At 39.0% G+C, this 25235-nt stretch overlaps 1 protein-coding gene across 3 annotated transcripts in view; it reads right to left on the bottom strand.

Moving 5' to 3' along the window:
- Positions 1–2128: 2128 nt before the first annotated feature.
- Positions 2129–25235, bottom strand: part of drosha (drosha ribonuclease III) — a 216738-nt gene continuing 193631 nt past the window's right edge. For all 3 annotated transcript variants that reach the window (XM_041814120.1, XM_041814121.1, XM_041814119.1), the window contains exon 32: positions 2129–5141. In XM_041814120.1, the coding sequence (XP_041670054.1) occupies positions 5011–5141 (131 nt within the window). In that variant the 3' untranslated portion in view covers positions 2129–5010. The remainder of the gene's footprint in view (positions 5142–25235) is intronic.

The following is a 25235-nucleotide window of genomic DNA, read 5'->3' as shown; positions in this document are numbered from 1 at the left end:
CCCGGGGCTCACCTCTACTTATGTTGGTGACAATGTGATTGAGCAGTGGAGTTTTGTCAATGTAGAAACAGTCTGAGAGGTTGTGGTAGTGTAAGGGGGCCCTACATCATCGGCCGCTCATCAATCTGCTTTGTAAAACGTGATATTTTGTACTGAATATTTATATGACACAATTAAATATCTTTAAAATCAGACTCTTTGCTTTCTTTCTTTGAGACTCTCCTACAAACATTTCATTTTTTGCTGTGATTTAATTCAAAAAGTTACATTTTGTATTCTAGATTCATCACTGCAAACCTTTTTGTTTCAGTCTTAAAAAACAAAAATCCACGATCTTAAAATCTTAGAATATTGTGGACAAGTCCAACTTCTTGTCAGTTATTTGGTGGCCTTCAAGTGGACTAATATGTTTAACATGATTTACACAAGTTTGAAATAAAATAAGAAGCGTTTGTTATATTTTTAAGTTTTAGGTCACAAAATTCCCCAGTTTATTTGTTCCACCTCATATTGACTTATTTCTATTCATACAAATATTCTCAGTCCTGTCTAACATGCACGCTGCTCTCCACTCTGGTGTCTAAATGCACACATTTGTCACCAGTGGCTGTGGTTAGGGCTGGGAAATTAATCGCAAATTACATTAAATTGCAATATGGCCAGTTTAATTTTTTTGCAGCCGATCTTTTATGCACATTATGCAAACATTCAAGTTTTATTTTTCTTTTTGTTTTTAAATAATAATAGAATAAACAGCCATTTACAAATGCAGAGACTGTGTAATATCTCTGTGGCCCTAGATCTGGGATCCTTTTTCATGAACTGGACCTTTTTCTAAAAGGTTAATATATTGCATATGTGTTGGATCAGTAGCACTGGTGCTAGCATCCTAACTAACAGTTTCCTCATTTTGGCCCTGAAAAATGTGTAAAACTATTATTGGGTTCTAATGTTGAAATTATTTATTTGTGCCACCTCTAACCCCTTTAAACCACATTTTCAATTTAGTTAAACTGCCAATTTTTACAGATTTTTGCAACATTTTATTCCAATTTCACCACCTTTTCCACCCATTTTTGACACTTCAGATCTATTTTTTTTGACACTTTTTAACCCCATCTCACCACTTTTCCTGTCCATTTTGCCAGATTCCAGCTAAAGTTGCCTCTTTTAACCCATTTTACCACTATTAACCCTTTTTCACCACATTTCACAATTTGTATGCCCATTTTGCCACTTTTTAACCCATTTTCCCTACTCTTTTGTCCATTTTTTTTCCAATTTTAACCACATTCCACTGTTAATTTTGACCAATTTTGCCACTTTTTAACCCCATTGCACCACTTTTCTTCTGCCTGTTTCTGCCCGGCTGACCAATTTTTCCAATTTAAAACACTTTTATTTAATGCCACTTTAACCCATTTCTGCTACATTTACAATTCCATAGCACTACATTTTCTGCCCATTTTTGCCACTTTTAACTCATTTAGATTCTGTTTTAAGGAAAGGGATTTAAATTTTTAAGAATGCTATATACTACAGCATAAATAACATATTTGTCGTTTTGATAACAGTGATTATTCTGGTAAAAAAGAAAAAAAAAAAAAACACGTGCAGTAAACTCTTCTCCCATTTTCTCCTGGCTAAATACACAATAATTTAGTTCTTATCTTTAAATATGACAGCAGCCACAGACGAGCAGGCAGGAAATTTACCGTCCTCACATGTATGTGTTTATTATCTCTGATAAATCTCAGTCTAAAAAGACCCACCTCTACATGTCTCTAAAATTCATATGACGGCTGTTGTTAAATAGCTAGATCCAGAGGCTACTGAGCTGAGGAAATTGTTAATTAGTCAATCTATAATTAAGATCTGTCAGTCAGCCAATCGGATTTGGAGAGAGGTTTAAAAAAAGAGAATGAAGGGGGGTGAAAAAAAAATCACATTTTGATTATTAGAGGATGAGTGGCAGATGTGAGACAGCTGGTGACATTGTAGTGATTGAAAATAATTGAGTCTGCTTTAGGCCTCTTAGCGGAGAACTAAGCAGGTGAGGATTTTAATCAACCCCAAATAAATCAGATTTTTAGACACAATCAAAACTTTATTTACAATATCAGCTTTGTTGGTTTATTTATTATCTCATAACCCATTAAAAAAACATGTTTATTCTGGCATGTGCCACTAACAGTGCACTTATCTTTCTGTTGTTTTGGATTCCAACATTATGTCAGTATTTAAAGACTCGCAACAAACAAACAAACAAGACGACATAAGGCCAACTTTGACAGTGTTACAGTACTAAACAGCATTAAAAATCACAGCATGATACTTTTCTTCTTACTCTAGTTTCCTTCTGTCCCACTTTTACTCATAACATCTTTGAAAAAATAGTAAAGTTGCTCTACACTTTTGTTCCAAGAGTAAAACAAACTAATTCTAATCTCAGAAATGTTAAAATGGACCTTGGGAACAGGTTGCACCAGCTATGCATGAGTTCAAACGTAGCACAAGTTCTTGGCTGTCTGGCTGTTTGCCACTTTATAATCTTAAAAAACTCTAAAAAAATTGATGTAATTTTTTCATTTCAGATTTATTTTTGAACTTTGAAAATTGAAAAACTGTCATCTATCCATCCCGTTTCTACAGTGCTTGTACCATTTCAGATTCCAGGGGGCTGGAGTCTAACCCAGCTGTCATTGGGCAGGAGGCGGGTACCCTGGACTGGTTGCAAGTCAATCACAGGGCTGACATATAGAGACAAACAACCAGGCATTCTTAGAATCACACCTACGAGCAATTTAGAGTCCCCATTTAACCTAATGAGCATGTCTTTGGTGGGAGGAAGTTAGAGTACCTGTAGAGAACCCATGCATACACAAGGAGAACATGCAAACTCGGCACAGAAATGCTCTGACCAGGAAGCGAACCAGGAACCTTCTTTCTGTGAAGCAACTGCGCTCACCCCTGTGCTGCCATACAGCCCAGAAAATACCAGATACTCTTTATTTTTTTCCTTTTTTTTAAGATGCACCAATTTGCCACCATAGTCTTTTTGCAATGACTTCCTTTCAGTCAATCTCTCCGTTGCTGCAGCACATGCCTTGATTTGCCTATGGCTTGTACCAGAAGCACCACTATTCTTTGCTCTGTTTGAGATACAGTCCAAGTCCGTTTTCATTGGAGCACGCTGTCATCATAAAGAAGATCGACCCAAACAGGAATAAGCATGCAAAAACCATCCAGTCAATTTCAAAATATAACATGATGCATGGACTCCTACTTGCAAATCTCACCACTTTATCAATTTTATGGCACAACCAGTGACAAAAGCCTCAGGTCATCAGTTGGTCAGAGGGTCACAGAGGTCATCTGACGCCATGGGTGAGAGGAGGTATTCTTAGAGGTGGAGAGCCAAGGATTACCCATGGAAGAAGTAAATCAAGGAATAATATCAAAATGAAAAGCAAACCAACCTCAAAACTGCAAAGACATTTGTTTACATGTTTACAATTTTGAAATTTCCATGTGAACTTGTTGTTCTTGGGATGTCTTGTCTCCAGTTGCTAAGGGCCTCACTCTTCACTCCTATAAAAATGGACCCAGTGGGTGAGAGCATGCGCCATCAGTCCGAGAAAAACTGCAACGTGTGCAGAATTCTGAGGACGTGGAGTATATGAAAATTAGGGGAAACTAACAATGAAGATTATATTATGCTAACTTTAGAGGGTTTGCACTACCTGGGGTAGTTCTTACTTACACAAACCCCCAATTTCCACAGGGTTCTGTGTACAGGGTTCTGTCAGTGCCACCGTTTTGTTCCATCAGACAGTTTGCACCTTTCTTGGTCCGTTTCTGAAGCAGAGTGCAGCACAACCCAGAGCATCTGGGTCATAAGTCCACAAGTTCAGATAGGAAAAAAGAAAACAACATACAAACAGCATGCTATTTCGCCTTTATGAGGTTGATTTGCTGATAAATTGCTTCCTGTTTTAGTATAAACCATCTGCAGTCTGTACCTGGGGTTTTATTTTGAAATTCCCCAAACGTTGAGTCGATCTGATCTGTTCAGCTTGAGCCTGCTGGCAGTGCAGACTGTTTGTATCTCCAGTGGAGCAGAGTGTAGTGGTGGTTCTAGCACGTGCAGGAGACTGATCACAGTGCATGCTGTGGAAATACAAACACTGACTGAAAAGTACAAGGCTGTGATTTGCTGCACAGGTAAAATTCTGCACAGGACACTGGATCCTGTGGAAATTAAGGTTTGAATGAAACTCTTTTAATCCTACACCGACCGACTAGTAGGAGTAAAGCAATCCATGAAATATGTCTGTAATTGTGACTGTTAAAAAGTCAGGATAATTCAGAGAATGACGAAAAGCAGAGGTATTTGGTATCATCAGTGCGTTCTACATGATTAAGGAATCAACAAATGTATGATGACTGTCCTGAGACTAGCACCCTAGCATCAGTCTTTTACAACAGCATACCCTTAAAGCACCTCTTGGTATTGACAATTTCACCACTTTAATGCCATACTTAAACTGGCTGTAGATTAAGGGTGCAGGCTTTATTTGTCACCTAATCACAATGGCTTTCCATATTTTTGCTGTTTGAGGATTAACTGCAGTTTATAGATTTTACTCTAAGCTGCTTGCCTCTTCAGAGACAATTAGACATGAGAGGCAGCAGCAAAACAAACACTGCATTAAAAATGCTTTCACTGATTGGCTACAGGAAGTAGAACCATCATTTCTGGGACATTTTGTTTTTTTGTGGGACCTATATTCCACTAAACCTAACTAGAATAAACGTGGGGTTCTTCATACCTCAATTTAAGGCAGAACTTGTGCAAAGTTGGTGCAACAGACCACATGGAACATAATGACTAGATCAACCAGTAGCATCACTATTCATCCAACTCCTGCCTGGACAGCTTTCTCATTTGCAGACGGAGTATCTTGATGATGTAGAAGCAGAGTCCTGATTGGCAAAACAGAGGTGCTGTCACTTCCTGCATTCGTCCGTCTCGTCAGTCTCCTTCTCCTGCCGCTCTCGCTCGCGTCTCATCTCCTTCAGCTCCTGTCTGTATTTCCGCTCGATGAAGCGCTTCTGATGAGCCATCTGTGGGAAGTTATCTGGTACAGGGGGAAAGAGGCAGAGCGGGGAAACAGAGAGAAGTCGACCAAGGAGAACAGATAAAGAGGGAGAGACACAGAGAGAGGTGAGAGGTGTGAAGAGTCAAGGTCAGTTTCCAACTGGGCGAGGACAGCAATTTAGGACTCTGACTATAGTTTTCATAGCAAGTGTCACATTGTCACTCGGGCTGAAATGAGCCAAAATGTTGCAGGCTGTGTTGAGATGAAATTGCCCTCATGTTGTTAATTCATTAATAATCATGAAGTAACAAGAAATTAGACAGGCCTTGTTTGGTTTCAGCACAATGGCGATGAGATCTGATAACATAATTACAAGTGAACATTTCTAAATGAGATCTGTAATAAGATTGTGTGGTGTGCCAGCAGAGGAAACAAAACACCAACAGATACAAGCTGATAGCATGCTAACATACAGGCAGGAGACTAAATAAATTAACTTGACTCAACTTGCAGCTGGAGAACAGAACCTAAATAAACCATTTTCTTTTATAGTTGAAAAATACAACTTTCTGTTGTCAATGTTTAGAATGCTATTGACCACTTAAAGATGTGCAACTAACATGATATCACTCACTACCCTGTAGGGCAGAAGCTCCAGTGGTGACATTAGGCTACTATGCTTTTGGTCAATAATTGCATCAGAAACATATTTGGGAGCCATAAAACAGCTAAAATAGAAAGTAACAGTGGAATTAGCAGTCTTAACACAAATATCAGTGAGGTGCCTGCAAAAAGAGAAACTCACTAAACACAGGACTGAAAGAGGTGTTTCACCATACACAGGAAGTAATCAAAAGTCTTGATGCCTATGTAGTTGTGCACATGAATACCTCATTGTTAGGCTTTTCTTTAGAAATGTCAAAATTTGCTCATCAGACATGTATTTAAGGACAAACTACAAAAGTGTAGGGATGCACCAATACCACTTTTTTTTGTGGACCAAGTACAAACACTAACGTTTGAGTACTACCAATGTGGAGTATGAGTACTTAATACCAACTTTACAGTCCTTAATATTATCCTGAAAGGGAAGACAAGACAAAATGACATATGCATAGAAGGCTGCCACTGCTGTAGATTGTTAATGGCAGAGCTCTTCGTAAATACATTCATGTAAAGGCTGGTTGGGAGACCAAACAAAAACATCTTCTCTGCCAAGACAAGATTTCAGTGTGACGCCTAGATCTTGTTTCAAAGGAAAATGTGGTCCAGTTCTAATGAAACTGCTGCTTTTCTACAGCTACATCCAAGCTAATAGCTACTGCGGCAGCAGCCATTGGGTACACAGGCATACCCACCTGTAACGATCACAAGCTGTTGCCAAAGTAGAGAGAAGCCAGAGAAACCAGGAGAAGAAAACATCTTTTCCATCATGAAAAGCTCACAGTGTGACTCTTTTCTCTTGTTCCAATAAAGAAATTCTGACAAAAGTTCTGACAAAACCACTGCTGTGGCTAAGTCAGAGCTAATCAATCCATTAGCAGCCACTGTATACAACCACTCAAAGTACAACTAACCACCACCCCACAATGATCACAAACTCACGCTGAAGCAGGTCGGCAAAAGAGCAAAAACTTCCTTTCCACCGTGAAAAGCTTCTTGTGTTGTTTTACTCCATATTTCATACAGTAATGTAGTCCAATTCTGATAAAACTGCCATTATTTTGTGGCAGCCATTGCAGTCAGTGAGTACAGCTAAACCACGGCCATAACTCTGATTGGCTCGTAAAGATGTGACATACAGAACGTTCATCCAATCACCCTCCGAGTTTTTTTTCAAAGGCTCTGCCCTTTCCCAAACACTGTCTATGGGAGGTTTACCAGATGGATGTGTTTAACACATCCATCTGGCGTCATGTTAACGTCTCTTTGTATTCATTTAATCTGAATTGCTTCCTATTGTTAATGCGTACTAACAATTAGAATGACATTTTTTTTAAAAATGTGATTTAAAAATTCGGATTTCTATAAAATAATTATCAACCAAGGTCAAGGGTGTTTTACATTAAGGACCTGGGCCTGGATCCTAGTAAACTTGACCACAAAGTCCAGTTCCATTTGGTCACTGTACAGGCATGTGATTGTACGAGGAAACCTACCCAATTTCCCTTCAAGTGGTCTTGGGCAGGATCCTTGTGGACTCGGACATGGTACATGAATGAGAGACGTGAATGCAATCAGGCCCAAGTACTTGTCAGAGAGTAGATTAGTCATTTCTCAATAACTCCTGTCTCTTCAAAAAAACTGCAGCACAGGCCTATTTCATCCTCTGAACTGCACAGAAGATGTGGAAGTTGGTCGATGACAGCATCTTATAAAATGATAAAATCATCCATAGAAGCCTGCAGAATGAACTCCACGGTCCACATAAACAAATTTTCACCCAAGAGGTCACCTTGGTCAATTTTTCTTTCTTCAAGGTGGATTTCCAAACTAACTACTTGCGTTCTACCATCAACTGTATCAGACTGTGTATATTTGATCATTTGACAGCTATAGTGAAACATTATAGTAGACAATGTAAACTGAAAGAATAAAAAAGTTAAATTAAAAGTGGATGACTAGCCAAAGCCAGGTGATTAACAGCTTACTCCTTTCAGATTATGCAGTGACAACTTTCCAGCAGCTATGCTTCCTGCTTTTATATTTTTTTCAGGATAATTAAGGCTCATTAAAAAGTGAATCTGAGTTAAATTTAGTCTTCTTGAACCTAGTGACCTTCCAGGTTGCATAGCTTGAAATGTTCATAGCCAGATCTTGGGTAATTTTCCATTAAGCGTTCACATTAGTGGCTCTTCCCACAGCACTCTTCAATTTAAAACAGCATGCATGACAGGTGCCCGGTGGTTTGTGTCAACTCGCTGAGACGGGAAATTTGACGGAGCAGTTTTTCCGGTCGCTGACCATGACCATGCAAACCCAAACAAATTAAAATCAGACTTTCAGTGGCTTTTTTCACACTTTAATGCCGAGGACTGAGAGAGAAAGAGGTGAGGACAAAAATGTTTTCATGGTTTTCATTCCAGCCTGTCTGTAAGTGGTCTGTCAAACAGTGAACTCTTCAAGTGTTGGAGCTGTAATTCTTTAGAAGTGTTTTGGCTCCACACTTGAGCGTGCTGACTTTGAATTGAAGGGTCAGAGGTAATAATAATAAACTCATTTATACTGCAGCTTTCTCTCAACAAGGTTACAGGTAGGAGGGGACACTGACTTTAAACCTTAATCTGACAGTAGAGGAATTTTCTTTTTAGACAAGTTGCTCAAACTTAGAGGATCAATGGCTTAAAAAACATAGTGCTATTGTTTTTACTTTAAACCCAGTTTGTAAATCCTGCCACTAGGGGGCTCTCAATCAAAATGACAACAGAAAAGGAGAAGTAAATACACAATACTAAGCTCCACCCACTTTCACTGCTTATTTCTTGTTTTAGTTTGGAGAGTCTATTCAATGAAAACTTAACTCCATACAGAGTTTTTACCAAACAGTAAACCAACATTTTCATTTCATGGATGAATTTCATGTTACGAACAATAAAAGTTCTCATGGGTGGGTTTCCTGGCCAATATAAAAAGAGGAAACCAGGCACTCCAAATATGAAAAATGTAAAAGAATGAGTTGGGAAATACTTTATTTGTACTATAATTAATTTTATTATAATGGCTAAACCATTTATAAAGCCAACATGGTTAGACCACGTAGGTCTTCATCAGGGGCTAACACTTTTGGTGTGGCCACACCTCTATAATAACTACAGCCAATGGCAGGCCATCTCATGAATCAGAGAAAAAGAAGCCACACCTCTATATTAACTACAGCCGATGGTAAGTCACATTAATCAGAGGAAGAGAAGCCACACCTCCATATCAACTTCTTCATCAGGCAGCATAAGACTGCGTGTCACTAGCCAGCTTTTGTTATTCACCATTGCTACATTACAAAATTTGAGTCCTGCTTTCCTTGGTAGAATCTGACAGTAACGCTGCTTTAAAGTAAGTAAGTGATCGGTTTTACTAACTTGAGTAATGTGTGAGGCAAGTAGGGGAGTAAACTGAAAAAAAGAGGAAATACAACCACAAATATTTTATAGCTTGGATTTTCATGGATGACCTATAATGATGATGATCAACGGCCACAGTGCATAATTTAAAACGAGGTGCTTGCTAATAACATTGTTAAACTGTGTACACTCTAGGCCATACTGACGCAAAGCACCCAAGTTTGGTGACCAAGTTACTGCCACTTCTAAGCTGAATGTGATCCCCTCGTCTGACAACACCATCCAGTGCTGCACCTCAGCAGTAACCTGACACGCCAGATGGATATGTTTCACACATCCAGTTGGGAATGCTTCAACAGGAAACATTTGAGAAAAGGCAGAGGATTTGAAAAAACTCGGAGTATGATTGGATGAACGTTCTGTTTGTTACATCTCTACGGGCCAATAACAGCAACAAACACGTGGCGTAGCCGCTAGGGAGCTGCGCGTGCGCAGCTACTGAAGAATAAAGTGGAACATGGCGACTATAGACATGTCAGTACTCGACTTTTGTCGTTTTTGAAAAGAAAACAACTCACTGCTGTTCTTGTTCTTCTTTTAATGAAGAAATGTTATCAAGTTCTGTTAAAACTGGCGCTTTAGCAGCATCCATGCTAAGCTCTTCCTCCATAACTGCACCAGCTCTTGCTGCTGCTTGTTTACGCCACGACTCTGCTGTGCCTAAAAAGTACTGCCCCTCATCGCTGATTGGTCCTGTCACTTTCTAACTGGGCCCAAACGGTTCAGATGGGAACTTTGCACAATGGATTCACCAGCGAGAAACAAGGAAACTGCTTTGCAAGGTTACCTCAGCAGGGTTTCTGATGTGAAGTAACAGGTACTGGTACGGGACAGTGCAATGAAAGCCCAACACAATTTCTGGCCATATATCAATGCCCACTGGCCCCTGTGTCTTTAATAAACAGTATGGCTCTCTGTGAAGTCTAGATGCCCTTCATTTAGGATGATTTTTGCCTGTTTTACCCCTGTTTATGCTAGTTTCCAATACTGGAAGCAGCCATGTCTCAGACTGTGTTGACACTAGGTCCAAAGACTGCAAACCCTCCCTTCTTAAATGAAGGTTAAAATTGGCCCAATTTTTTTGTGAATTTTGTGGTGTCAATTACTGTAAAGCAAAAAATTATGGGGATTTCTTATGTAACTTTTAGGTAATTTCCACCAAGCAGTTTGGCTCAGTTCTGTGCAGAATGGCACGCATTATTTTGTGTTTCCATTGAAGCAAAAGTTGGAAAGGGTCCCAAAAAACTGACCCATACCGTCCCACTTTTCGGCACCCATCTGTAGACCCTTCTGTAACCAACCTTACCTATCTGTACCAAAAAGGTGGAGCTACACACATAACAATAGGGGGTTGTAATTACACCACATCAGTGCGCGACACAGCTGCTCAGCTGCTCAGCTCCGGGCTGGCAAACATGGAAGTCTATTTTAAAACGAGATCAGCGCACCCAGGATTTCTGACTTAGTCTAGTTTGATTTTAACACCATCTGAACTTTTACCTTATTTTTAATGTGGCAAATTCTCACAGTACAGCTCTAAACTGTCATAATTTCTCATATAAACTGTTACAGACTAAATATATTCACATATTAACGCAGTAACGATGAAAAACGTCTCTGTACAAGTATTCCATCAGCTGAGGAGTTGTACTGACAGTGGTTAACATAATTAAGCAGTTATTATTAGTTAATAAATAAGAGTTATTTTTTAAAAGCACTTTCAGCTGAAACAAAGGTGTTCAATGCTTATTTCCTAGTGATTTCTGTCGCTCATCCTTTCTATAACTCTGCAGCTGGACCAGCAGACTTGTGCTGCATGTGATGTGTTATGCATGCTTTTACAGCCCGCCCACCAAGTGGGGGCACGGGTGTCTGTGGAAACGCAAACTATTTTGGGGTTTAGCGTACCAAACCATACCAAACCGTACTGAATCAAACCAGATCCCCTGATGGAAACACAGCTTTTGTGTGTCTATCAGTCCCGTAGAGTGCAAGATATGTAAAAAAACAAAAAAAACAAAAAAAAAACAAAAACCAAGGATTGTTAATACAGGCACAACCTTGTAAATAAAGCAATCCAGATCAATATTTGATAGAATGTGTCTGCATCTTCCCGAGTGCAGCTCTGTCAGTTCCTCTGCTGTGTCTGAGTCTCAGACTTTCTGCCTTTAGTCATGCCTTAGGGAAGTGATACTCTGACTTTCCAAGAACATCCCACTACTGGCTCTTTAAAAAAATGGCTTTTTTCTCTTTGGCTGTTGAGATCATTTTCTCGCTCCTCACACTGGAAACACAGAGTATACAAAGGTCTAAATGTTTGCCAAGTCTGGATACAAACATCGACTAACACTCTTAAAGCTGAGGGGTTGCTCTTTAACCTCACACATTGTTTCGTTTCAAATCCAATTCAGTTTTTACTGAGCCAAAACAACACTGCCTAAATACTCAGGGCCTGTTGCTGTATCGTTGGCTGATAGTGTATATCATCCAGTGATAATAGGGGGAAATTTAATTATTACTATTGTCCAGACAGAAGACTCACAGCTGATAATATGGTGCCTTAGGGTTTGAGCCAACTATGTGGTTTGGATACTGTGTTTTTTTTCAGGAAATGGCTGCTGTCCCAATACTACAGACACAAATCCACGGTCGCTGAAACACACCACAGGAGAAGTAAAACTGGCACTTGCACATTCTCCATCTGGAAGGTCTTTCACCTCGCCTCTGTTTTCTGATAAGCTCTTTGTTTGTAAATCGGGTGTTTGAAAATGGATCAAATCAACAGTTTGTTTGAAGAATGCACCACCGAAACTGTAATCAAGACTTTTCTTCTGGTTAATGACAGAAATATTGATGATAATATGAAGGAAATTATGATTTACTATAAAGTCTGGAATAAGTTGAATTTGTGCACAAGAGGGGTCCCACAGAGTGAAAGAGTCAAGTCAGCACAGTCCACAACATACAGCTTCTGTGCAACTGTGTAGCTCTTACAGCATCATGTGATTCCTCCATGTGGCATTTTCACTGCTGAAAGTTAACAGTAAATAAGCTGAGCCAGATTCCAATGGCAGCATGTTCCTGTGACATCATGTTAAAGGTGAGAAACTCAAATGTTGTTGTTTTAGCGTGCTTCTATATTCCAAGTCATTTGTCATACATATGTTGAGATTCTGACTAGGAATTTAGGAAAAGATCAATCTTTTTTTATCAGTGCAGGCCAAGAGACCTGCTCAAATGTTCCATCTAAACTGTAACACAGACGTCCACAATTGGTAGCCCATGACAGGTCTGGTTGGGTCAGGGCACCCAGTGTGCAGTGCACTTATCAGGCCCAGGAAAGTAAAAAGGAGTTCAGCTGGCATCTTGGGCCATAAGTCAGTGTCCAGGCCTCACAAGAGTACAGCAAGAATGGGAGGACCAAGGACTGAAGACTCGCCATACGGTCTTGCCAAAGGATCCCATCGCTCCAAGCCTGGGGCTGATCTTAACCAAGCAGACAGTAGATTGATGGATTGAAGTGCTGAGATCGGTGAACTGCTCTACAACTTACACACGCTCACCATTCACAGCCACTGATTCGATGGCAGCATCCAAGGCATCCCCAAATTTCAGGATCTCTGTTTTTGCCTGGAGACGTGTGGTCCCATCGGTTCAGACTCCTTCCTTGAGAACCCCCCCGAGGACATCCATGGCCCCTGTAGCTGTTCTCACTGCTCTTAAGAGTTGCTCCAATACTCTTTTCAATGTAAACAACAGTAAACTGATAGCAGCAATAGCATACAGCTCAGTGTACCACTATTTGATTAATCTGGATAATGGGGGCTAGACTGTAAACTGTATCATCAGTAGGTGTTGAGGAAGTGCCTGTATGAAAATGTAAGCTTTGAATTGATGGCAGATAATTGGTTAGCAAACAAGATTTTCAACATGAAATGAGGTCTGATCTCTTTCTGGATTTTCAGTTTTAACTGTCCTCATGGTTGGTTTTTATCCTGGAAACTCACATGAAAACAGTTATCAGGATACAGTGTATGTGGCAAATATAACAGTATGACATGATAATATTTGAATTCCCCACCCTAAGTGAGGCCATAGGAGCATGGTTGCTCTGGGAATACAGCACAGCCAGGAGTCTTTTTCAATCAAACCAGCACTCACCAAGGTTTATTTCCTTGACATTTTACCACTTTTTTCTTTAAATGCAGGATTATGTGCTAATAAGAGAGAACAGATGTTAACAAGTGGCACTACCAGCTTCATCTGTGTGTGTCCCAGCAAGATTTGCCCATCGAAGCAGTCGCTTGCAGTCCAGATGTATAAATGCAGCTGTTTTATTGCTATTTGAGGTTTGACGATTTAGTGTTTTGGACATGGACTTCCAGCTTGTTGCCTTGAGCTCTTGGCAGTTGTGAGTTATGTTTCACCTTTTTGTGCCACTTTATGGACTTAACAGCTGTAACCTTCAGACTTGGCACAAGGTAATATTCTTCAAAGAGAAATTGGCTGAGATTACTTTGGGCAATGTAGTAGTGCTACTCCTTAAAGGTAAAACATGTACTGAAATGTCTGAAATACATATAAAATAATAGGATTCAACCTATGTTACTTAAGTTCTATGTTAAATTCTTAGATTACATCAAAAATTTCCAACATTTTTTTCAAGCCAGAGAAAAATTGAATTTACAGAGGCGTGAATTTCAACTAAAAGCTGTTGTTTTGATGCTGTATCTCATTTATTTTTCATGCTGCTTACTTGTGCTGGTCTAAGATCATTATCTGCTGTAAGATTTTGCATTATGTCAACCTGACATACCAGATAGACTGTTTCATATAACCACTGCATGGATGTATTTCACATTCATCCAGGAAAGCTCATACAAAGTGTTTAGGAAGAGCAGGACTTTTCAAAAAATTCTCAGGAGGTGACTGGACCAATATTTTGACTGTCACATCCATGACTAGGGATGGCGATCATTATTTTTTTATTGATAATGATCCCTTATTGATACTCTTTATTGATACCACTATCGATACTTCTTCTATAGTTTGGTGGAAAGACAAATGAAGGCAAATATTGAAACTACAAGTGGTCTTAGCTGAGTAGTGCCTGAGTTAAAACAGCTATGATTCAGTCTGTCTCATCTATATTGTATCCCTCAAATATAAACACAATCCTCATATGCACAAGTGTATGTATTGAAGTTTCACGTCAAAAAGTAACATTGACATTTGAGTGACATTTGAACACATCATAACATAAAGAATACAGTTGTCTAATTTACTGAGGTTACCTGAATGCATCATACTTTCCATCTTTCATCTTGTCAAGTTTGCTGATTAACCTCGTTTTTGCAGAATCAACCACAGATTTCTACACTGGATTATTATTTTTAACAAACGGGCCTTGTTACAAAGTTTTGGAACACTTTTAAGCATTTATCTGAGCAGCTTAAGAGGAAAATTGTCCTGAAGCAGCTGAAGAGAGGGATATGAGTGCATGTTACCCCCAGCGCAGGCGGATATGATTACATGGGACTCGCAGGCGGAATTTTTTTTTCCTAAAGCCGACAGTTGTAGGTACCACATTCTGGCTAAATGTGATGCAAAATACTGATGTCCTTTTAGTATATGTTCCCCTTGCAAGAACTGATGACTTTTTTTACACTAGTTATATCTTAAAAGTACATTACATCATAGTGCCTATGACACTGGATAGCAGTATCAACAAGCTAAAACGTTATCGATTTTTCAAAAACATAGACCCGGGTTTCGATCCCCATCCCCATTCATGACAGGCCAATCAGAGCGACAAGACATATGAGGTAGTAGGCATGTGCAGCTCCAATGTTAACCTGTTACACAGACAAGCACTACCATAGTGTTTGAATGGCAAAGTTTATCGGTGATTTATATTAATTTCAAAGCCTTTTTGAAGACGTGCAATGAAAAGCTTTCAGTGTGGCTTCTTGCTCTTGTTATAGTTAGGAAATGTGTTCCAGTTCTGATAAAACTAGTGCTATACTATATCTACATCTCAGCTAAATGCCACACTGGCAGCAGCCATTGCCAACAGCTCGTGGTACAACTAAACCTCACAAGGAGATACCACTGACGCAAATGCTGCTAATTTTTCAGTACAGTCTTTAGTCTGGCACCAGTGTTGTGGATGGGAGCTTTTCAAGATGGATGTCTGGCAAATCCATCTGCTTTGCATGGTTACATTCTGTCACCCAAGCTCTCCCAACTCATCTGGACTATGATCCATTTGGAGCTTGTTTTCATTGGCAGTAAGGGGTGAAGAAGAGAATTCCTTAAAAATCCCTGCTACTCTAAATGTCATCATCTGTTACTGTTTTGATCAAGCCCCCTGGCACAGGAACTTATCCCTTTTTTTAACATAGATTAAAAAATATCAGCCCATAGGGTTGGGTTTATACCAAAAGCTGAATTCAAATATTTCCCCCTGCCCTAAACAAACAGATCTTGGGATTAAAGTCAGCAAAAAAAAAACAAAAAGAAAAAAGAAAAAAAAAACAAACAAACAAAAAAAAAAACAGACCTAATAAACGTTCCTCTAAATAATCTAAATCTTTGTAGTTATCTTTGGTGGGGCTTTGTTGGTATGAGCTAAACTTAAGCTTGAAAAATGGTTCACTTATGTAATTCATGAAAATAGTTAAAAACAAGTGTACACCAAGTAAGAAGTCTGTGTATTTTTCATCATTTAGAGCTGGATCCAAGAAGAACTTTTCTTAAAGTACATTATTCGGATCAAAACTGGCACTATGTAGGCTGATAAAGACGTTTGTTTGAACCTGAACTGAAGAAAAGCATCAAAAGATTTATATTTACCATCCAAAATTTAACTCCATGGAGAGAATTCGACTTAAGTGCAGCGCTAATGTTTGGACATTTTGGTTTTCTGCAACACATCCCTGTTATTAGAATAAATAATACTGCTGTTGTGTAAAACTACCACAAACCGCCTCTCTTCAAACCTGTGTATTTGACTTGTGAAGAGAAAAAAAGGATCCATTCTTCCTCTTTTAAAACTCCTAAGTCCTCATTATGGCGACACAGAGAAAAAGTCCAAGATAACAGCAATATCCTATTAAAAAAGAGCCGGATCAAATAAAGAAAATCCTGAAGAAGAAGAAAAAGATGATTCTTAGGGAAATTTGAGACACACACATGCTCGTGTACACACAGAAACACATCTATTTCAATATGCTTTTGGAGAGTCAGGCACCCTTGGTGTGCCTTGGAGAGAAAACTACATATTGCAGTTAAAATATGGAAATCACCAGCATTTTTCCCTTGGAGATGACTTGAGAATAACCCACTCGAGAAGGGGAAAAAAAGCTTTGGTCATTTACATTGTTTAACATGCGGCACAGGAGCAAGCGTCAAAGAGCAGGGTTGCTAAAGAATACACAAGGCTTTTCATTTTGGTCTGTGTTGGGCATCGTAAAGACATATTGAGAATTCTCAGCTGTCCGTGTTCTGCAGAAAAGAACCATTGAGAAAGGCTGCCCTCTGAATACTGATTACCTCAGGATGTGGAGTTAACACACTTAGCTCAGCACAGGTCTTTTGTTTATCGACAATGCTGTAATTCCTCTCAAGGACAGTGGTCTTGAGATTTGGGTTGTACACTGTAAAAAACTGTTAAGTTACGAGAGCTGAAAAAAAAGAAGAAACTGATGACCTGTAAAAAAAAACCCTAAGAAAAACTAACTAAAAGAAAAATTTGTTGTTAGGATGATTAACCATTTTGAGTAAGATTAACTAAATTTGACTTTTCATTTATGTTACAGTAACTTTTTCAAAGAGTAACTAAACTCTCAGAACACATTTTTTCTGATGAAAACTTATGTTTGTGGGGAATTAGGGTTATATTATCAATTGGGGTCCAAATCTTGACATTTTGGCACAACGTATTTACATTTTGTGTTAAAAATGTGCTGAGCAGCTGCTCTTTACTGGTTGAAACTGTCAACAGCAACTGAATTATTTTGAAATATTCTACTGACTGATCTGGTGGTCTGTACAGTATGTGGTTGCATTACAAAACTCAGCATAACTGACCAGTAACTACATTAGTTGCGCTCCAGTGCCAAAGTTTGTGCTTCACCAATCAGAAAGGTTGGCACCGTGTCTTTCTTAAAAGATGGTCAATATAGGACTTGCTTATGTCTTCTACAATGAGCATTTAACTACATTTCCCCAAATTAAACTGCCTTTTGCTGAAAAACAACCGTTGAATTCACCTATAGTGGCAATGTCGGATTAAACGCGGAAGTTTTGTGCTTATTGGTGAGCTCAGCCAGTCAGTGATGTCGCTGTAACACTATAGGCTTATGTATAATGTATTGCTGGTGACCAGGATTGCAAATAATCCACATTTTTTTCTTGAATTAAGTGGAAAATGAATACACATTTGTCTTCTCCATGATGATATATCTTCATTGTACATTGATTTACCAAATGTTCCCAAATAGGGGATTAATATAGGTTTATTTTTTCTTATTACCCAACTTAAACCATCTTTTGTGGAAAAATGACTGAAAATTTGCATCCAGGAGCAGTGCCAAACTAGACATGGAAGATTCCCACTTAAAGGTGGATTCAGCCAATCAGGGGCGTCACTGTAACTCTTCAGGATTGTGGGTAATGTAGTACTGTTAGCCGAGACAGCAAATAAACCATGTTTATTCTTAAAATGAGGACGATAATGTGAGAAAATGTGTCTTCTCTTTGTGCATATCATTTTATTATCTGGTAGCTTGTGGTAAGTCTTCACTGAATGGTTATGACAGTATGGCTAATAATCCAATCTAAAAAGTAGCATCGCCTGAATGATATTGCTGATAAGGGACAGCAGGAAAGCAGGAGTGGGCAATTCTTATCCCCCTCCTCCCCAGCCCATCCCATTGTGTTGTAAAGGCTGTATTGAAATTCCAGGGTAGATGAACCTCACCTGAATTTCTGGGGTTTAGTTACTCAAAGTTTATTTAAGCTGTGGAAACTTTCCTATACACAGCAAAAACTGGAGTGTTAAAATCTCAGTGTCAAAACATTTCAGAGATGATTTTAACTCTTAATGTGTAATTTTAACTCCATTCTGAGCTAAATAGCCTTCAGTGCTGGAGTTATTTGACAGTGTTGATCCATTCGTTGTTAGTCCAAATCTGTGGAGAGTTTTAGTACTTTAGATGGTCTTTTATGTGTGTGGATGTATTTTAATGCTGCTGCTTATACACTGATTCCCTTGTCATGTTTCTGGTGGACAACTGTCATTTTTGATGTTGGACATTTTTTCCCCATGAGTGAAGTTATCCACTCAGTTGGTCACTTCCTGCCTGTGGTAGAGAATGGTCTACAATGAAGGGGGGAGTGTGGACTGTCCCCCTAGGGGGTATTCCAGCTCTGCATCTGTCTCTTTGATCCATTGTTGCTGCAAGACACCTGACTTTGACACAGTTTTTCAATGCAAGGTGGTAATCTGATTGAAAAGAGAAGTGCTTTGTATTGTGTTAATAATTAAAAATCAAATACCTCAAATGAATTTATGAGACACATAAAACTCAGAAAAGTACTTATTTTAACAGTATGAGATTTGAATTAATACTAGTGATATTGCTGTGTACAGTGTTGGAATAACGGATTCAGTGTTAAAAAACATCACTATGAAAAGTGTTAAATCACCTCTTTAAAGAGTGGACACATAAACACACTTGTCAGGTGTTAAACTTTACCCTCCAGTGTTAATTTAACACCACAATTATGTTTTGAATTTTCAGGGGTGCACAGTGGTACAGGGTTTACACAGTACAGTTTAAATTAAAAAAAAGTGTTTGCCAAAATATGTTTTTTTTTTCTCTTTTTCTGAAAACCTTAAAATATGACTTAGGCAATTATGCTATAAGGCTAACTATGTTCTCCCGAGCATGAGTGGGTTCTCTCCGGGTACTCCGACTTCCTCCCACTACCAAAGATGAGATTGTTAGGATAATTGGTGACTTTTAATTTCCGACTTTTAATTGGCCGTAGGTGTGAGTGGGAGAATGCCTGGTTGTTTATCTCTGTATGTCACTCCTGTGAAAGTCTGGTGACCAGTCCAGAATGTACCACACCTTGAGCCCAAAGGACAAATGGGTTTGGCTTCAGCCCCTGCAACCCCAAACTGGATAAGTGGTGTAGAGGACGGACGTTGGAGACCTCTCAGTGGGTAACTTCACTCAACCCCAAAAGATGGTGAAAGAATCTGGACATTAATTACTGCATTTCATATGACATCAGAACACATTTAAACACAGTTTTATTTGACTTTTAGTCCAAAAGCATAATGCCCAAGGACATGCGGGGAAAACTGCAGATTAAGGGCTGATTGTGAAATAATTTGAGCACAGTGATTAAAAATACTTAAAGTGATTGAGTAATATTTCCGCAAAACTAAAAATGTGTTCTAATAACTCAGAAAAATAGAGCTGAAATAGCTATTTTGAATTTCCAACTTAATGCAGCTCCTTTTTTTAACAAGCTTGAACTGCTCTGTCTTACAGTGTGGCTGCCTTCTAAGCTGAGAAGCAGTCAGGGTCCCTACAACAACGAGGCCTGTTGTTTCACCAACAGCACTGGAATGCGCTCACACGGCAGCTGGATGTTGAATCTGTGATGAGGGATCAGCTCCTCTTTTAAGGGCACAAGAACATACAGTGTCCTTTCACTTAGGCATTCACTATTCAGACTAAGCTCAGGCTGTGAGGCGACTCCACAATAGACTCTCGTCGGCTGAGTCTATCACCTAGAGCTCAGGCACACCACATCAGTCAACAAGCCAATAGTGCGCCTGTATAGCGATGCTGATGAAGGGATTTCCCTGCTATGCCAAAGGGCAAACAAAAGAGTCAAGCCAGTGAATAGAGATCCTGCATACTGTACTTTACTTTGCCTCAATCCATCCAATGCTTTTATCCGGAGATTAAGGGGTTTAGAGAAAGCTGAGGAAAAAAAAAATGTAGTCCCCTTCCAGCTACTAGCCAGATTGAGGCTCCTTCTCATATTCAACAGATATTCCATTGTTTGAGAAACAAGCAGCTGTGAGGAGGCTAAAAAAACCAAGAAGGAGAGGCGGTTGAGTCTTAGAGAGAGAGATTGGAGCCTCAAAACAGAGCCAGTACTATCTGTAAGGATGAATGATAAATGGTTAAGCCGTTTCCATGTATATTTGATGTCGCCTTAGACCTAACGGCGCGTGGTGCACGCAGCCTCGGGGCCTAGGAAACTCTGCACCGACGATTCTTTCCCTCTGCCGACTCAGTTCCCCTACCTGGCTGCTCTCAGCTCGATTTGTTTGCACTCATGTTTCTCCCAGTCTGGGCCTTAGTTAACATTTAATCCTGCCTTGACAGATACAGGCAGGAGCCTGTCAAAAAACGTGGGCCATCAAGTAATGAAATGTGAATCAGCCGAGCCACCAGCGGATCGGCTACAGACAGGAAACGCACCAAATATTGGGGCCTGGGTCTCTTTAATGAGCTCTCAGCTGTCTGACTGAACGCAGCCGTGTCTTTCACCTCTCCGACACCGGCAGAGCCGCGGATTCTGTCTGCCAGGAAAGAGCGCTGCAGCAGAAACAAAAAAGTTCAATCCGGCTCAAAGTGCCCCTGATACTCGAGGAGGCCTTAAATAAAACATGGAAATGAATCCTGACATGTCGCGGGGAGCTGCTTTCGATCCGAGAGTTACACAAGGTAGAACTGTTGTACAAGGGGAGTAATGGTGTAGCCAATGCTGCAGTGAGGGCCAACAAGACAATCAATGACGAATTACATGACACCGGGGCTAATGTCCTTGATTAGTCTTGCTATGCGAACAAATGAAGCAAGGGCCTTGACAATCACATGAGAGACGATGCGGCTCCAGTAGGAGCTGATGTGTCAGGCGGTTGTGCAGCAGAAGAGCTCCAGTCTCATTATAGCAGCTCATGGTCAGGAGACATCCTTCAAAGGCATGTTTGAACCCTGCTGACTCACCTTATATGTTTATCCCAACAACAAGTTCTCGACAAAGGAATGAGAAAGTAAAAATGAGCAATACGGTATGAGGAAATGATTAATTAAGACCTGAATGGAGAAGATGACCTCTACATAATAGACCCTACCTGTGAATGATGGATGTCAGAACAGCATAACAATTCGTTGGTGGAAATCTCACAGCTGGAAGAAACCACAAGTCCTGATTGCTTTTTTGACAGAGTATTAACCATTTAATCTGGATCCAAGGCTGATATTCAAGCAAAGACCTAAAGATTTTGCATTTTTAGACTAAAAATTATTGTAAAACTTCAACTTACAGCCCATTTTTTAATTTTCTTTGGTCTAGAAAGTTGACTTGCCTTTATCTGGAAAATTTCTCAAACAAATTTTTGTGCACAGCAGTGTTAATTTTATTGACAAACTTTGACTAAAAATGTTTGTTGACAGCCTTTTCTTCCATGATGAAAACTAGACCAGGACTAACAACAATCTGTGATGAATAAACCTGACAAAAACTAAGTTCAAACTAGACTAAAATGTAATGTAGTTTTCCTCAGACATTCAAAATTTGTGATATTTCTCCACTGTGGGTGAATCCGTCAAAAGACAACACAGCTCTATCTCTTCTGCCTTTCAGCTGCAGAAAGCAGGGACCCCACGTTTGGCAGGGTTTATACAACACACTACCATAATTTGGTACCGGATTTAGGCAAGAAAATAAATGCTTGGACTAAAAGTAAAGACTAAAATGTGAGGACGTTTTATGGACTAAAACTAGACTAAAACTAAAAAGGATAGAAATGACTAAAATGTGACTAAAACTAAAATATATTTCATTTAAAGACTCAAACTAAGATTAAAATTAAAAATAGCTGCCAAAATTAATACTGGTGCACAGCAACATCTGGAGAAAGCCCTTAATTTATACCAGAAAGACTACTCGATGAAGTCAATGCAGAAATCAGATTACAAATCATTCATTTAATCTCTCTTGTTAACATCACATCTCTGCTGACCTGCTGCACTGTAGGGGAAATGTAGAGAGACCTGTTAATTTCATTACTTATGAGTGCTGTGCAGGAGCTCCAAATGTATCAGAAGTGTTAACTTTTCACAAGAGAGAAGGAACAAATACCCTCTGTTCTTATCAGTTAAACATTAATGCTCTCATTTCTGATGCACTGTTTCTGCACTACATGCATGCGGAGTCTTTAACCTCCTGTCTTCTGAGCTTTTGCTTGGAATAGATTTATATTTTCTCCCTTGTATTTGGGATCAGAAGGACCTGATAAGTTTAAAAGTTCACTCTTGTCTCTGAACAGGGATTAGTTTTACTGAATATGATGTCTATAAATCTCCTGATGGTCCCGTTTCTGCAGAAAATACAGCACTGGAGGATTTTAGTTGTGTCAAATTCCCTAAAGTTCCAAAGAAATTACATTTTTTGTCTACGTTTGATAGGACAGAAAAGTACCAAAGTTATGAAAAAAGCAGAAGCCACATTTTCAATCCAAATCGAATTGATCTGTGTTCTCATCAATATCACTATCAACAGTTTCCTGCTGTTTGCTGGAAGACAGACGACAATCTGTTTTTAACAAAAGTGGTTTAAGATGAGTAGTTTAAATATCAAAAAGGTCGCAGTTCAACTTATTATTTGTATATTTTATCTTATTTTTCAAAGAGTGAATGTCCGTTTTCTAGTGTTGTCGAAATAATGTTGTTTAATGTTTAATTCAATGAATTAATCACATAATCATTAAGGGCTGATTTTTTTAATAAGGCAAATTATTCACGCTGACATCATACGGCACTGTTTCTATGTAGAGTTGTAAACTAGATGTTAAAACAAGCCATGCATGTCTTGTTCTTATGATTATTATTATTTTATACATCCAAACAACACATTGCATCAGGGTTGATTCTTAAGACAACCTACTCTGCATGCAGTCGTGCTGAAATACAACATCCAAAATGTTGAATTCATCTACTAATGTGCAAACTTCCCTGTCCAAAAGTTCACTCCGGTGTTGCTGCTTTAAACCTCATTAAATTTTCTATTCCTGCTCAAAAGCCCATTCTTTTGGGACGTAACAAACAAGAAGCTTCCTGTCTGCGCTGGCGTGCAATGAGAACTTGTTCATGAGGAATAACAACAAAACTTTAAGAACTAAACGAAACACCAGTGAAGAGACGGAGAGACAAATACAGGAGGCAGAGAGCAGAGGACGAACTACAGACAGTGAGAGGATGTGGGGAGGATAAGGAGGATGCAAAATGTCAGAAAAGTAACAGATTAGATACAATAAATAGGACCAGAGTAAAATACTGGCTAAAATGATCACATATACATATATTTAAATATATAAACTATCGGCTCTCAGCCTTTTCAGCCTGCGACCCCCAAAACAAAGGTGCCAGAGACCGGGGACCCCCTACCTGTACCTGACTGGACACAGCAATACAAAATTAAGAATAGTCATGTGCAGACAAGGCTGCCCATAAGGGGATAAATGGGAAAGCTTTCTGGGTTCCAGCCAAACTAGGGGCCCATGGAGGTCAGCAAAATCATGTAAAGATAAGCTGTGGTATCCATATTTTATATTCAACCTGAATAATCACTACACTTATCAAAGCAACAATAGTCTTTTTTTTATTCATTGGTGCCATAGTAAAGCCTTTTAAATGTAAATCCCTATTCAGAAAAAAAGAATGAAAATAGGTTAAAATATTGAAAACAGTCATAAATAGTGGTTAAAGAAATAAAAAGTGGCAGAAATTGCTTTAAAGTGGCAAAAATGGGTGGAAAATTAGGCAAAATGGGATGAAAGATTGATATAAACATGGCAAAAAAGGGTTAATGAGACAGAAAAATAGAAATTGGTTGATGTGGCAAGAATGTGCATACCAAATAGTGAAATATAGTTAAATGGGCAAAAATGGGCATAAAAACGATAGCAAATGGTTTAAAATGGACAAAAATTGGTTTAAAGTGGCAAAAAGCTGTTCAATTTGACAAAATTAGCGAAAAAAGTGCTGAAAATGGGTTAAAATTAAGTAAAATTGTGTAAAGCGGCAAGTGTAATTTAAAAATATATTCTTAGTCTTTTTCAGGGCATTTGGAAACCCCCTCCTAGTCTCTCGAGACCCCGACCCCAAGTTGAGAACCACTGATATAAACTATATAAAAACAGGATTATACAGTAAAGTTACACGTAATGTAGTCCATCTTATATTATTCATATATGAGATTAATTGGGATTAATTAATCATGAAGTCTATAACTAATTATATTAATTGTTTTAATCGCCTGACAGCACTACTATTTCAACAATCATGACATTTCATTTAGGCCGCATTTGAGGGATCCTATTCTCTTACTGCCCTTAAACACATGTCACTGTCGCTGGCTCGTTAGTGAGCTAACGTCTTATTATTATTTTAATGCAGCTTTCAACACTGGGTTGTTATTCTTGACTAAGGGGAGCTGTTCTAAAGTTCTTCGGAGTGCTTTTTTGTGGACTTTTTGAGCTGAAGAGGAGCGGCTAGAGCCAGTGAGAGCACACGAGTGTTTTATTCAAGACCACACTATCCGAGACCAAGACTTGCCTGAGACCAGAGTACATCGAGACCAAGACAAGACCAAGACTTTTGGGAGTCAAAACCGAGTCGAGACCGAGAATAGCCAAGACCGAGACAAGACCAAGACCATAAAAATCAATTTTAAAAAAGCATGAAAAGGTTGAACAGTTAAAGAGCAATCTACTTTTAAGTTTAGTTTTCTTTTTAATAAATCTAACAGATAAAAACAAGGTGCCTGCAACTCTTTGAAAGCACAGCATGCAAAAATCTTAAATATTAAAAAATGTGTTCAACTAATTGCTTTTAAAAAGTAAATCATTGTATGCATTTAAAACCCACTGACGAGCCCGGAATTACTTTAAATATCTGAAAACGAGATGTTTATCTAG

Source organism: Cheilinus undulatus, linkage group 19 (assembly GCF_018320785.1).
Source record: "Cheilinus undulatus linkage group 19, ASM1832078v1, whole genome shotgun sequence".
Classification (NCBI taxonomy): domain Eukaryota; kingdom Metazoa; phylum Chordata; class Actinopteri; order Labriformes; family Labridae; genus Cheilinus; species Cheilinus undulatus.
Note: the sequence above shows the minus strand (reverse complement) of the source record. Positions and strands in the feature narration are given on the sequence as shown.